This window comes from Phlebotomus argentipes, unplaced genomic scaffold, assembly GCF_947086385.1.
Source record: "Phlebotomus argentipes unplaced genomic scaffold, Phlebotomus argentipes genome assembly scaffold_4, whole genome shotgun sequence".
Taxonomy (NCBI): domain Eukaryota; kingdom Metazoa; phylum Arthropoda; class Insecta; order Diptera; family Psychodidae; genus Phlebotomus; species Phlebotomus argentipes.
The window spans coordinates 12,056,925-12,072,783 of NW_026776174.1; the positions used below are offsets into that span (position 1 = coordinate 12,056,925).

Consider the following 15,859-nt stretch of genomic DNA (forward strand, 5'->3'; position numbering starts at 1 on the left):
CTTTCAGCAGTCTTTTCTTTATGTCGCAACTTCTTTTCTTCCGTGCATTTAATCAAGAAATGTCTATAAAGATGTTAAATCATTATGTGTGCACTTCATGTTCTGAGCATTCAGAAGAAAATGAAAGAAAACATCCTTTGCAAGGAGATAATTGAACTGTCTGCCATGGGGAAGTCATTTTGTTAAAAGAAGCTCTTAAATTCCTTCGTTTTTTTATATAGTATTATCTATATATCAAATGTTTGCCCTGCAAAGAAAGTACATTACTATAATATTGCATGAGAAATGGTATTATGGCGAGTTGAAAGGAAATGCTAAGAAATATTTATCCTGTAAAGGGATAAATATTTAGATTTGCTCGTCTGCTTTCCTTTGAGGAATGTTTTGTGCACTTGATTGATGCTGACTAAGCATGTACAAATCCTGGATTTTGAAAATTTCTCAGAAACTTTAATTAGACTATTTTCTTTTTATTACTACGGTGGATATTTTATTGAGCATAATATTCTCTGAATCAGTTCAGGTTATTAAATTTCATGTGAAATACTATAAAATTTATTATTATTTCTCCCAACCACTCAAGAATTCCATTAAATGTGCTTGGAGACAAATTGCAGCGTCATATAAGATTTCTTATTGTTCTCAACTTTCAGCTCAAGAATTAACTTTCAAACTTTTGAGTTGAACTTTCCGAATCGCATATTAATACATATTCAATGCAGTTGAAATTTACGGTGAAAATGCACACAATAGATAAACAATGAGCCAAAGTGCAAGCCATGGAGTGATTTATTCGGTTTTGAGAAGTGCACAGAATTCAATTTGGGAGCGAGAATGGAATTGGCGAAAAATGTATGAGGAGCACTTCGACTGTGGAGCGCTTCTCTGGCTTGGCCTTATCAAAAAATCATTAAAATGATATTAGAAGAGGCGCTCGCTCTCATTAGGATGGCCGCAGAGTTTTGGGATAGAGGAAAGAAGAAGAGGCAACAAAGAGTGGAATGAAGGCGATCGATATTTGCAATGAAATCGCGGATTAAATTTCAATTCGGCTCGCAGGGCGTTTGGCAGAGCAAAAAAGAGCCACACCGGAATAGGAAGTTCTACTCAAATATGCAATAAATATAGAGTGGTGCAGAAATTTTAAATAGTGCGGTAGTGAAAATGCCTTGAAAATTGCGCGAAGAGGTTGAAATTGAAAATCTCTCGAGAGATTCCAGAGCCATAATATCTGATATGCATGAGAGGTTGTGGGCGAAAATAGTGTTAGTGTGAAAAAGACATGAAATTGCCAAGGCTCTCAATGGTGCGGGCTTGCTGCTCTTGAATCCAATGAACCCTAACGAATATGAGGATGTGCTGTACTCAAGAACAGAAGTGCGCAAATGATCTGCTCATCAGCGGCTTGTTCGTTGGCTTTATCTCTTGCTCAAATGGATTATGTTTGGAGTCCCTTCATTCAGTGGAGCTACAGTTGCCGCCAATGAAATACATCATGTGGGATCAAGAGGTCTTTGATGTGTAATCGAAAAACTCACAGAGTATTTTATATTATCGCTCTGAATTTATGATCAATTTTATTATCAACACAGAGTCACAAACGGAAAAAGTGGTGTATTTTATCGGCAGCTACAGTGTGTGGAAAGAAATTCTTGCTGTTGTGCGTGAAGTTGAAGCCTTCTTATCAGATCAAATGACAGACCCTGTGCGCAACCCAAGGAACTCAGGGATTTCCAACGAACTCCACCTAAGGAATGATAAAAAATTCACTAGGAATAAGAGGATGAAATTAACTGCGAAATGTGAATTTCACCCCATGTACAAACGCCCATTGATTTCATTTCAAATTGGTCCATTAGGAGCTCGAATGGCTGGGATGAGATCGGGTTTTGGGGTGAAAGCTTATCTCATTTTATAGTAGCGTTTTGGTGCTATTTTATAGTAGTTGGCAGAAAGTTTGCGAAATACTGAATAAAATGAGCATTATGTGCGTAGAGTTCGGTATGAAGTGTGCAATATGCTCATGTAATGTTCTTATCTCTAATGGTAATACGAAAACTCGAACGAAGGGACTTTCATTGCCATCCCATCTCTCTTTAACTACACTCGAACTTAAAGTGTGTGAGTGTGTGGGGAAATGCACATGATGGGGAAGAAAGGAAACATAAAGCTGTTGAGTTTCCAAATCCATCATCACTATTGAGCCACATGATAAAGTTTTATTAATATGCTGGGGTTTCATATTAATGGAGATTGCATTATTTATAGTCACGATGAGAAGAAACTTGTGGTGTTTGATTATTAAATTCTTCATTAAATTCCACAGCTGAAAATTCTACAAGTTTTGTTTTACAACTATTTGGCATTTAACATACTTTGGGCACATTCACAAAACTTATGACTTAGAATTTCATCGTGAGTGGAAATGAGCTTTCACTGAAGCGTCATGCTTTGTGGCGAAAGTGGTCAGTGATAGATTATTTTTTGGCTCACAATCCAAGAAATCCTAAACTCCCTTAAAGTAAATAAGACAAAATCCCTTGCAAAAGTTCTGAGTTACTTTGCACACTTTTCCAGAAGTTTGTTGGAAAAAATATTTTTATCAATAGAAATACGGAATTTCACGAGTTTATGTTCTTCAGAGAAAAGTTTACCTGTATTGATTACATGAAAGTAAGAAGATAACAAAACTTCACTGTTGCAAATAATAAATCTCAAAAACATGGAGATTTAATTAAATTCATCTATGGACAAAGTAGCAAAATGTACCATAAATTGAGAAGATAAGAGAACTCTGGACAAATACTCTGATGAGCTCAAATTGCTGCTAAAGAAGTTTAGAAATGATTCTTATCAAACTTCTCTCTTTTCCACTGTTTAAAAGAAGTCTTGGCGGTAAAATTTCCATTGTTTTTCAATGTTGATCATATTATTAATTTTGAGATGTATTTTTTTCGTATGTTACTTTAGAAGTTAAGCTAAAAATATTAACATGGAATTATTGTTGCAAGTCAGAGTTTTGTCTGTTCTTACGTACTTAGTGTAACTTTAACCCTTTCCTTTCGATATACTCAAAGAATTAGAAGTTACTATAGTTTCGGAATTTGGGGCTCAAGCTTAACACAGATGTTAAGTGGAACGAAGCATTATGCAATAAGTGAAGACTTTTGCTAAAACTCCTGCAACTATGATATAAATCGATAAACTTTCTGTGAAGAAACACCGTTTGGTGTGCATCTGTGCCCCATTTGTGTTGATTAATAAACTTCTCCGTTGGTATATTCAGGAATTAATCATTGACAATTGGGAAGTCTTGAGCTGAAGAAAATGTGGAGCAAATGATATGGTTTCCATTCATTCGCGAAGCAGAAACTTCATATCTCTGCACTTTGTGCTGAGATTGTAACGCCAGAGAAATGGGGTTTTGAGAGGTCGAACTGAAAATAGTTGAGTCCTATTTTAGGGAATGTCTATGCATTTTGTGCAGCATCAAATGATGAGCATGGAAAGACTCGACTATATTGTATTCTATTCTATTCCTTGTGTACGAGCACCCATTCAGTTTGAGGTTACTCAATGTGCTGATTCAACTACATATTTCAAATCCACACAGATTTCTGTGTTGAATATGGTTGAAAATGTCATCATCGAGATTGTACGGATATTCACACAGATAGAGCATTTACTTCGCTTGTGTACAGCCACGAGTAAATGCCGTGCTGAACGTATTGGATTGTACATCAGATGTGGGAGGATCGTGGCCCAGTTGCTCCATTCTATTCACAACTCCACATAATGCTGGAGTACATAAAGAATGCTATACAAATAGAAGGGGATGGATTATTAGTAGAGTTGTTGAGCCAGAGGGTGAGCGACAGTCGAACGAGTGGCTTGCGGTTGACTCTTTGTGAGCGATATTGATATGTTATCTCCTGTGAGTAAGGAAGATTATAAATATCATTTTCTCGAATACGATTACGTCAACATGTCACTGAAAGCCAGGCACAAGAGCACACAGCAGAGCATGTCTTATTCCTCGAGCGCGGCATTGAATTTTGCGGTGAGGCAAAGCGCGATGAGAGCAGGATAAATCGGGACAATGCACTTCAGAAGAGCGATCCTTGGATATAACTAAAAATAGAGGATGGCGGAAGTTTGATTTTTCTCCGGAACCCATGATTCTTGGTATTACCTCGGGAAAACTTAATTTTTCCTCTTCTTTCATCAAATTTCCCCCTTCTCTGCGGCATTTTTTGCTGCGAATCGAATAATCAATTGATACCTGTCTCGTCAAAGGACACATTTTCCACTCCATTGCCTGTGAAATAAGAACTGTATTTAACTTTCAGCTTCTCCTGATCGCAAACTCGTAGCTTCTTTAATTATTCAACCATCCACTTTGCGTTGGGTGAAATTTTATTGGCAAGAATTAGTCCAGGAAATGGTGAAGGAGAAATTAGATAGAGAGTTATGATGGAAAACTTAAAATTAGTCCGCTGTGCAGCATAAATTAAAAGTTTTCGTTGCATGAAATATTCAAAAACAAGTTCATTATTTGCAACATTGAGTGCAATAAAAATTAACTCGTGCAGAAGGAATGCAGATTATGTTCATATGGTTAGCATTTTGTTTTTGAAGCTATTTGGTTTTAGTTGTACTGTCAGGAACAGTCATATTATTTTACGGTGTTTATTAGGTTTTTGTTTGAATCTCGAATAATGCAGTTCAAGTATGCGAGTGGAATTTTAATGAGGCTTCTGGTTTCACAGTTACCAAACTACTACATATGTTTAGTTTATCGCATAACCTATGAGACTGTTCCAATTTCTGCTCTTGTCACTTTTGCATCCAGAATGTAAAAGTTCATAGGAAAAGTTTCCTTTGGCTCGCAGTGAATTTATGTGCAGAAAATCACAGATGTACTCGCGATGTCAATTTCCTTGGTGCGGATAACTCGCGAGGGGATGACATTGTGAGGATGAGGGAATATAAATTAATTTATGCAAATATCGCTAAAGCTATGCGGAAAATGTTGAGGAGCGCGGGTGAGGGTGAAAAATGGATATTCTCCCGTTTAGATATAATGAAATTTCGGAGCGTCAGTGTGAAATGCTCTGACAATTGCGAGATAATTAAAAATGAGAAAAATGACACAACATGCAAGACGAAGTTGTATGAAATCTCCTCTTATTTATTTTTTTCCTTCTCCTCGCTGAAATTCCATTGCCGCTTGTCGCACATTTTGAAGGGAAAAATGTGCTAAATTGTCAACATTTGTATAGCAAGAATATCCATTAAGTCAAAGTCGCACAGATGCTTAGCATTAATTTAATAGAGCCTTTTCCGCATATTCAAGCCCTGAGCGAGTGGATTTATTTAATTTTACCCCCGGACCCACAGTTACACTCTAAATACCAATTACTTCCGATTGCTGTGGAATGTATAGTGGAGGACGTATAGTGTGTGAGGATGTATGTAAACATTGAATTACATCCTTACGCTCTCCTTCAGCCACCGTAATTATGCTGTCTTTCAGTCGGAAGGAAAATAACCCACTTGTTTGGATACACCCGCCTCAATTCACTGCACGAGAGATTGTGCATTTATCTCTCGGATGCTCATTTCGAGGGATTTTTCTACTCCAAGTCCGCCCGAGTTGACATTTTAATGAATTATATACAGTGAGCCTGGCTATCAGAGGCACCGCTCCTTATCGCCAAAGGAAATATCTCCCCCTTTTTTTCCTTCATTGCCTCACAAAATGTTTACTGATGATATCTTTATGGCGCAGGGGGATAATGTATACCTTTTGGCATCCTTCTGACTCCTCTAAATGCTATCAGATCCGAGAGTGAACCCGAAGTGTGAGCCTCTTCCGCCCTTCGACAGGCTCAACACCCCAAAAGAGCACCCCGTCATCGCGTCACACAACGTGACAGGAAGCGAATGTATTTATTTTATGTATTTCAGCACCACATGGGCGCGAAAGATGAAGCACTCGCGGTGGGTGGCAAAAGTGGGGGTGGAAAATCTTTTCACCATATTTTCATTCTATTATGTTCGCGCGCTGATAGAGATGTCAAATGGCAGCGAGATGCGTCTCTCGGTGGGGTGAAAAGTTCAAAAATTATTGCGTGTCATATTACAAACAATATATATTGTGGATGTGCATGAATTTTCCGTCTCACGCTTCGTGCTCTTCCCATCGCAAGATGTCTCAATTTCCAATTCACACTGATAACGGGAGATAATTTTAATAATATTCTCAGACATACTCCTTTTTTGTGCTCACTTAGTACCTTTTGTTCGCGTTTTTCCTCTTCGTCGCCACGATAAATTCTTTCTCTCGTTTGAATTTTTAATTGGTGCCATTTATTTTCGGAGTCACGTTTCGGGTCAACAATTTAATACAATTTATTGTTTGGGAATCGATTCCGAAACACACAGTGCATGTCACAGAGCGCCTTCTCAGGGGTGTTTATCGTGGACTGTGAGTGTGAGAAATTGGATATAAAACGCCGAAGGTGGTAGAATGGAGGGATGTACGATTCTTCGGAGCGTAAGCCGTCGCGGCGATAGATGGGGACTTGCAGAGAATTTATGGGGAATCTCAATATGAGGGATTCTAAAGCTCAAGAAGTCATACATGACCATAATTTCGAAGTATTGTTGACTGTTATTAATGATCGGATGATTTGAAGTTTCTTTTAGACTCAAAACAGTACAAGAAGCAAGTTTGATATTATCAAACAAATTAAACAATTGGAAATCAATCTAAAACAGTAGCAAAAATAAGAAGATAAATGAAGGAAACACTTTTTGATAAGTCTAAAGAGAAATGTGAGAGGAAAGTATGAGAAATAAAGCTTACAATTAATGAAATATTAATAAATAGTAGCTATTAAGGCTGTTTGTGAGTCGCGTCGGCTCACAATCTTCCAGGTGTATATTTTTGGAGGAGGATGAAAAAGTTGAACACAGAACCACTTTTGGTGCCAAGTTGAGAGGGATCTGAATTATACGCTCCTCAATACTTCCAAGAAATACACAATTGAAAGGGGTTCCAGGCGCTTCCATCGGAGTTTGGGTGGCTTTATTGTGTTACAAGTGGAAATATCGGGTACGTGTGAATCTCCAGTGAGAAGATGGGCGTTCAACAATTCTCACATGATGGAAAAATACTTCCTACTCCTGGAGTCCATTTTTCCCACCACCCCAACCCTCTGCGCCAGACGCCAAATCGAAGATTTGAACCGTGGGATGGGCGGCATCATAAACCTCTCTTGAGTACACGTCAGATCGCATTTCGCATTTTGCCCGCACCGCTCAAATTGATTCAAGAGTGGCGGGCTCTCGATGGTGTGAGGCGGTGTGACACTGATGATGGAGGAGGAGAGACTGATGTAAGTAAAAATAGAATAACATTTACTACCATCTCTCGCGGGATGGGGTGGAATTGTTGTTTAAAAGGCGATAGAGAGAGAGAGAAGGCGAGAGTGTTAAGTAAAGAGTGCCAGGGGAGGCTCTTCTCACCCGAAAAAGCTCTCAATGAAATCCTCTTGCTTTTTTGCGCTCTCCCTCGGCCACATGGGGGCCGTGGGCCCGAGGGAGAGCGCACGTGCAAGCGGAAGAGGGACAGATGGCGGCGTGCGCGGTGGAGGCGACGGGTGGTGCCGTGGGGACGCCTGGTGCTCGAGTGCAAGAGATACGTTCTCTGAGGTCGGTGTCATAGCACAGCTCTGGTGGCTGTCGATGACGTTTGCGGAGGAGCTCTCTCGAGAGCGAGAACGCCGTCAGGAGTGTCGCGAACACTCCAACAACCTGCCAAGGGGTGGTTTGAGAGTGAAAAGCGCGCAGTGGAGGGGATCGCTTTCTGATATGGGGTTTTAAACAATAAAATGAGGGTTTTCCGTTCTTTGTGCTCTCGCGGGGAAACTCTCACGTACACGGAAATCCACACACAGCACAGAGCTGTCTTCTGGGGTGTATTTGCACACAGAAAAATCACATGTGGCGGATTTGTTGGTCACACACTTGGGAAAAGTTTGATTGCACCTACTTGTCGTCTTCATATGCTAATAAGCTGATGTGTGGCTTTATTTAAATTGTATGCAACTGCCATGTGGTTATATAACAACCACAAGTATTATCCTATTAGAGTCTTGCTCAATTAAGTCGGATCCGAAGACTGTGAATGCCACTTTGCACTGACAGATTAATCAATGAAAGTGCTTCTTCCATTGTGTTGGTCGAGTGCAATGAAGGATCTATATTTTATAAGAAATTTCCAGCTTGTCTGATGCACTATTAAGAGATTGATATTAACTCTTGCGGCTTGTGGTAATTAGATGCTGAGCACAGAGGCTCAAATCATATTGCTCATCAACTGGTTTTGATTGAGTCTGGAACAAAGGATATCTCAGAGCAAAGCATTGAGAATTTAGCTGAACAGACAGAGGTGCTCAGTTTCTGCGAGCAATAATTCTGGTTCTAATTGCTTTCTAATCATCTTGAGCTTGCTGCAAAATTTTATCAAAGTTACTATAATTCACAATACAACAGAATCATATTGGGTCACGATAAATTTTGCTAGTTATACTAGACAATTCATGGAAATTTGAGATTATTTTTCAAATTAAATTTAAAGCCGCAGCGTTTCTTAAGCTGAGCTCAGCAGGTGCCTATTTATGTTGCTCTTGCAAACTAATCTTTTTCCTCAGTGCAGGAGAAGCTCTTCTTTCTTGCACTTGTACATAGGAGAATTATCCCCACGGCGGAGGGCTATATTGTGAGGCAGTACATGGGTTTAAATACTCTTGGCGCGATTTTCACCTCTGTGCACCGGGTAGTTGGGTCGCTTAAATGGATCCCCGCACAGCGAGCATTGTATGTGGCGTTGAGGGGCGCAATTTCTGCATGTGGGACTTTCTAAATCATTCAATACACCCAGCAGCGCGTCTCCGGCAGTCAAGTGTGAGTTTTGCGGTGTGACGGTGTGCGGTGTGTTTGCATGAGCGACTCTAAGTGGGTTGGTTGGATTCTGGCGAAAGGTGGCTTGAGCCAGCGGGTGAAACTCAAAGTCTCTTTCTCTCTGGAGTTTGTTTGTGGCGATAAGGCAATGGCATTAGAGGAGTTTTTATGCTCCGCTGAATTTGGTCTTTTCTGCGTTCTTGCCACGAATGTGCCGAGGGTGGAAAAAAAGACGTATAAATTCGTTTCGGAAACCCTCATCCTCACGCTCTGGGCTTTGATGCCTTTGTAGTCTGTACAGACTACAGCCACACTGAATAGTATCCTGCGGGGGTGAGAGGATGGTCTCTCACTGTTGTACATTGGCTCTTTTCAGCGGAGTGGATATCAATTTAATTGGTTCTTTGAGCACGAAAATGGTCCCAATATCTCAATTGACTTTCCGCTACACCCAATTGTTGGCGAGAGAACACTTCTTTCGCCCCCCCTGCTATTGTTGTGTGATCCCAACGAAAAGTGAGGGAGAAAATTTGCATACTTATTCATGCCTGCTGTAATCCGCATATGGGGTGAAATGGGCGGAGGAAATAAGCTATGAAAGCAACTTGACTAAAAATAAAATATCCGATTATACAATCATTCATATTCTGGGCACAGAAGAAAAATTGAGTTCCACAAATGGCAAATAACCCAAAAGTTTAAGTCACGTCCCGGAGAGACTTTGCTCTGCAGGAGTGAGACTGCGGCGATGGAGAACTAAATAAACGACTCGCGAGGAAAACTGCTCCTCTTCTTTACCAAATATGAAAGTATTTTGTGGATGAAGAGTGCGAGGGCATAACTGAAAAATTGCAAGAACAGACGTGTGGGATTTGCAGAGAACGAGAGAGAGATTTCTTTTGGCGCTATACGATGTCACTTGGGGGCATAATTGCGCCTGTGAACATTGGAATATCTCGCAGAGTGAATTTTAAGTGGGGGCCCAGAGAATGAATGATGATGAAGTCAGGGATAAAAATATCTTGGAGAAAAATATAGTGATTATGAGCATTAGTATCGAAAAGCGCTTTATTACATTATATATCCAAAGCTCGCACCTCACCACAAAAGGAGATAAATATAATCCGAAGAAGCACTTTATGTTTCCACCGAAACCCAGCTACATATGTACAAATCTTGAGCTATATATCGCTTTTCTCACCCACAAATCCCAGTGGATTTCTCCCCACCTTGAAAGGCGGTAACTTGCTTTAATTAACGAAGGGACTTTTCCTCTTAATGACGCGAACTTTGAAGCTTTAATAAAAATTTCGGTCCTCAATACACAATTAATGTATGAGTGGGCAAAAATAAAGGACAACAGCGAGCTTTTCACTAAGTTCTGCGCGAAATATCAAACTGAAGTTAAGGCTTCAGAAGATGCGAGTCATTCAATTGTGAGTTGTGAAAAGTCTCATGTAAGGATTTTACTTCGTCGCAGGTTGCAAATGTGAATATTCATTCAACAGTGATGTGACTTTCTTCTCTTTGAAGCCATAGTAAATTGCATCTCATACAACAATGAAGGGAATGTATTTTAATCATTCTAAGCTTTTCCTAAAGATATTACGAATGGTATGCATAATTTCTTTACTTATTAAAATTGCAGGAATATTTAAAGCTGCATGAAAATGCTTGCAATGGAATTCAGAATCTCTCTTGCAGTGAAATAAAACTATGACGCTAACATCGTAAGAGCTTTTATTGATAAACCTTGTTGGGAAAGTTATGATGGAATTTCATAACACTACACAAGGAGGATAAATTAATTGGGACTATTCAATTTTATCGTTACATTTTGATGTTCGCACGTAATTCCATAAATTATTTTACCGCATTTCGTTGGGAAATGTGTATTTATCTGAGCAGATAAAGACAGAAATTTGATGTTTAACGCGAGAGAGAAAGATTCAGTGACGTCTGAGAGTTAAACGATATATCTGTGAGAAGGATTTGGTATTAGAAATACATATATTTCTCAATCCACTATTCTTTTTGCAAACTATACAAAAGAGTTGCAGAATGGTCGATTTCTGTAACAGACTATGCCGCGCTCTTTCACCCCACATATGCGGGCTTTCGGGAGTAACAATGGGGAATTATGAATTTCTCCCCTTGGCACTTTTGCCACATAAGCATCCCCCAAGTGACACAGGGTTTAATGCTTATCGGATGTGTTTGGGAATGGCGCTGGGGAAAAACAGTGTTGGAATTCTCTTTTCAATTCCTCTCCTACGGGCACATTTTTTCGTCTTGTAACGGCGCGTGTTGAGAACAATCATGTACAATCTATAGCTATCGGCAGAGGAGATGTTTGGCAGATCTAATAAATGGCATTATTTATCTCGAAATGGTCCGCCGAGTATTATAGGCGCACGAGATGATATAGGAAAAGAAACTCTGTATTAATAATTAAACTTACCGCAAACAACTAACAACCAGAGGGATAAGATTAATAGTCTCTGTGTGTTCGCGAAATTGCCCCTCATCTTCGTGACCATATGATTCGTGTTTCCGGAGGTACTTTTCACAAATGCCGCCTCTGTGATGGTGTCTATCTCACCGGCAGCATCTCCATCAAAATTGCTGTCTGCCTGTCGTCGTCCTGCCTTCGCAGACAGCGAGGAAACTTCACCAGTTATCATTTTTATTATCAAGTTAAATATGAAATTGTTTTTTCCTCGCGCAGAACTTTTTTTTTCTTCTGTTGTTCTCCAATCTACGTTCACTGGGTGTCGATTTGATTTAATTTATCGTCCATTTAGGTGGCACTTTCCAGCCAGCACAGTTGGATAATATATGCAGTTTATGTCCTCCAGGGACGCTGTGACTAATGCTATCATTGTCTGGAGTTTCTGCCAGAACACAGAGTTTTAAATTTTCGTCCTATTTCAGGGTGTGTGTTAAAATTCACTCATGCGATATGTTTTTGCCGGGAAGACACTTGCAATTCCTGCCTCCCTTTTGGACCCACAGAGCGGGAGCGCGGCGTAATGAATGTGTGAATATTGGGCGTTCGATGGCGATATAAAATCGATTTGCATTCGGTGGGAAATAGTGCTGGAGATGCAACAAAAATCCACAGCGCTGGGCGTTGATGCCGTGTGCGGTTTTTGCGTGGGTGGCGCTCAGGCTTTGAGGATGAGAATGGCCTTTGTGCGGTTTGATGTGCTTCTGGGATTAATTGCTTTTCCACTATGTACACATAGAGCACGAAAATTTTCACACAAAACACATATTCACTAATTTTTTTTTATGTGTGTACCTTCAAACTCAGTTCAACTTCACAAGCATTGGAGATTGATTGGCATTTTCACATGAATGCTGCTGATGAAACCACGTAGCGTGGAAAATACGAATAATTTCACCAGTGTTTCTCATCAAGTCGACTCTTTGCGCGGGAGGAGTGGAAATCCCACTTTTCTGACAAGAGGAAATTACGTGAAATTCCCAATTTCGCCCAATATGATGAGTGAACGGATGAGAGTGGGTGGGCTGGTGGCAAAAATTAATCCATTGTCCTCTTTGCGCGATACGTTCATCACCCACCGATTCTCGTGGAAGAATGATGCTGGTAAACCACTCTACTGAAGCATGATAGAATGCTAATGGTGTGCGTGAAGCGCAGCTCCTTCCGATGCTCTCAGCGGTCACTATCAGACTGACGAGAGGGAGAAATCTGCGAGAGAGATTTGAGCTCATGTGAGGCGAGCTTTTGCTGGTGGGGCACGTCGGAAAAGCGGCGATAGAGACAGCTGTATGGGGTGGAAAATGGATAGGAAAATGGAGTGTGAAATGGCGTCTCCCTCTTCTCCATTCACAACATCACCTCGTCCCTGTTCCACTCTGCTCTCCTCGTGGTTTTTGGGCGCGTATGCGAAATGACAAAAGCTCTCCGTGAGATAGAATGGCTGTGTAAACAAGCTTTTCAAAATTGTATTTAAACTTTTGATATATATGAAAATATATGCATGGTATATATCGCCAGGGATGTCCTCGCGCCGTGCAGAAATCTGTTGCTCTCCCTTTCCCACCTCCCGAAGCGCCCAATCCTTCATGAAAATAGTATTATTCTGTCCCAAATTCTCAATTTAATTACATTTTCTCATTAAAATTCAACACCTAATATAATGCGGAATTATTTTTTGGGATGAGCGCTCTTTCAACTATCCATTCAGCACCAGCCACACAGTTTTACAGCACTTTGGGGGTGAAGGGGAGAAATTACCAGAGCAATTGAACCATCTTATTTGCTGAATTTCATCTAAATCAGCACAATTTAGACGACACAAGTGGCAGAGAGAATTAGATGGCTTAAAATTTTCAATTTGCACTCGACAATTTTCCCCATTTTCTGCGGTGTGAATGCTAAATTCATTAACAACGTAGATCAACTCAGCATGGAGGAGTGTATTAAGCTATAGAAAGTTTTAGCTACAGTAACTTCCATAAGAAATATAATTCTCTTTGCGAGTGACACTGCAGTTTAAAAGATGTTTCAAGGCATCTTTGCTAAGCCTGTTTACTTGTAGTTGGGATTTTCGGAGCCTAATACAAATGTGAGAAGGAAAGAAAGAAGAAACATATAGGTTATCTGTGGCATGAGCATTCCGCCACACTTAGTTTCTCGATTTCGCATTATGTACCTTTCATATCGTAGAACAAGAGTGTGTAACATATGGATTTCCACCACGCCAATGTGAATAATTTTCTCTCAATCACATACAAATGTTGTTTAATTAAATTGTGTACCAAAATTTACTGCCTAGCGGCTTTTTAATTATTAATGATTTGCTGATAGAATTAAATGTATTATGAAACATATTAATATTTTATTCCGCGCTTCAATTTAGCCGTAATTGTATTATTGCGTAATATATACGTGTTGAGTTTCCATGAGTGAGATAGATTGCGACTGAAGCACACACTCAAAGCTCCTCTCAAGTTCAAGTGTGTTCGCTGAGGAGTTTGGGACGAAATATATGACGATACATGGAAAGTGTTTTCTTGCATTAAATCAAATAAAATAGACATCATTGGGGAGACATTGTGTGACAAACAATGCGTTGAGCGCCTCAGGAGGGCGTATTTGGGCATTCTTTCAATGACACTGAAAATATACCGAAATGGACCTTTTTCACCGTATCACCGAAAGCCATAATACACCCTCTCTTCTGCCCGAGCCATTACGCCATGCACGTGACTGGAATGTCGGCACGGAGGCTTATGCAGATGATTTTCCCGGAAGGACTATGTCAGTCAAATGACTCAGTTCCGGCTAACACCGATTACAAATCCACCCATTTGATGTGACAGACACTTTCTCTTATTTAAAGTGATCCCGTCCGCCGTGATAAGGCTTAGCCGCCGGTGAAATGGGCAAAGTGTGTATCATGTGGTAATTTCCAGCGCAAGCCCTTCGCCGCGTGTGCTTTTCCACACGCATGCGATTGTGACAGTCCCAGGAGACGAACAATCGATATATTGAATCATTAGAGAGCCATCAATGGGACTCTTTAACTCCAACTTCATCCAGCAAGAAGTGTACTTAAGATAAGCACTTTGATGAAGCCGTCAAAAGCTCATGAAGATAAGCGACCGGAGATTGAAAAGTTTTATGAAAGTTGCATAATTTTGAAGTTATCAGAAGGTACATTTTAATCTCCGCGAATGTTTTTTTCAGTTCTATTTTGAATTACACTGAAGTGCAGCACATATTAGCTATTCACATATAATGCTCAAAAGCTCGATGCAAAAGTAGGTGGACAGCTCTGCTGTGGAGAGAAAAGCAGGGACTTTGCCGAAAGTTAGGGAAGCTCTAAAAGAGGGGAAGCTTTCGTTGAGTTTCCCAGTCGATGGAGAAAAAAGCTTCGTCAGCAGGAAATTTTTAGTGAATGACAATCGACGCAGTTGCTCAATGCGCCGATGGAAAAGCACCCAAAAAGCCCCACAGATTATGTCAGATCCCAACAGTGCTCCACTTCACCACACCACCATTTGCTCAATTGCAAAATTTCCATCGTTCAGTTCACGCAATTCCGTCGCTGTGGTACGACACGGAAAGTTTTCCACTCGGTGTGTGTGTTGTGTAAGTCTTATCATTTTGCCACTTTGCTCTCCCCCTTGAAACACCAAAAGTCCCTCACAAAGCCAAGGAAAAAGAGACAGAGTGCTTCTGGGCCGATTGCTAGATCCAATTTTCCGCACAATTGTCAACCATAGTCGGGAAATTTCCAATTTTCTCACACACTTCTCTCATGTTTCAACCTTTTTTCCCCTGCAGAGACGTGCAAAAGTGATTTGACACAATTGTCAGTGCCACTTTCGGGGCCCTGGAGTGCGAAAGGGAGGCGACATTTCAGTGCTAAGAGTCCCCCGAGTGTGCTCAAGTGCGTGTCCTGCAGTGCAGTGCAGAAGGATTTCAGGGGTTTGCAGAGCTCGTGGAAAATTTCTCCCGCAACGCATAATAAAATGGCGCACAAGAGTGGCCAGACGCGATACACAATTGCTGATGATGTTTAGGGGTGAGCTTTTTTCCGCATTTCTCACATCACTGTCCCTCTTGTGTGACCCCCAAAAAGCACTGCACGGCGCCCCAGTTGCAGTCATTGAGTCGCTCTGTGTGCATTAGAGGGTTGCAAAGCGAGCACCCCTTGAATAGGCCTCGTGAAGTACAATTCATGAACGGTGAAAAGGGAAGACACTCGCTTTTCTGCACATGGCGTTGAATTGGCAAGGAGAAATAACACTGCAAAACACTGCTTCGGGGGATGGGAAATGGTGGATTGGGGTGGATTTTCGCGGATGGCGCGCATTCGCTGGGCAAAATGAAAAATGCACAAGTCAATTT

General features: G+C 40.7%; 2 protein-coding genes across 10 annotated transcripts in view; one reads left to right on the forward strand and one right to left on the reverse strand.

Moving 5' to 3' along the window:
* The window catches only part of LOC132258502 (cell adhesion molecule Dscam2-like), a 40,651-nt gene extending 36,876 nt beyond the window's left edge, over positions 1-3,775 (reverse strand). The window contains 1 exon segment of the mRNA XM_059755832.1: positions 3,700-3,775. Coding sequence (XP_059611815.1) covers positions 3,700-3,775 — 76 coding nt within the window.
* An 11,259-nt stretch (positions 3,776-15,034) lies between these two features.
* Positions 15,035-15,859, forward strand: part of LOC132257390 (calcium-dependent secretion activator) — a 34,468-nt gene continuing 33,643 nt past the window's right edge. For 8 of the 9 annotated variants that reach the window (XM_059754258.1, XM_059754260.1, XM_059754261.1 and 5 more), the window contains exons 1-2: positions 15,035-15,097; positions 15,293-15,533. The gene's annotated coding sequence lies outside the window, so the exon portion shown is untranslated. The remainder of the gene's footprint in view (positions 15,098-15,292; positions 15,534-15,859) is intronic. The other variant, XM_059754259.1, reaches the window with a different exon arrangement.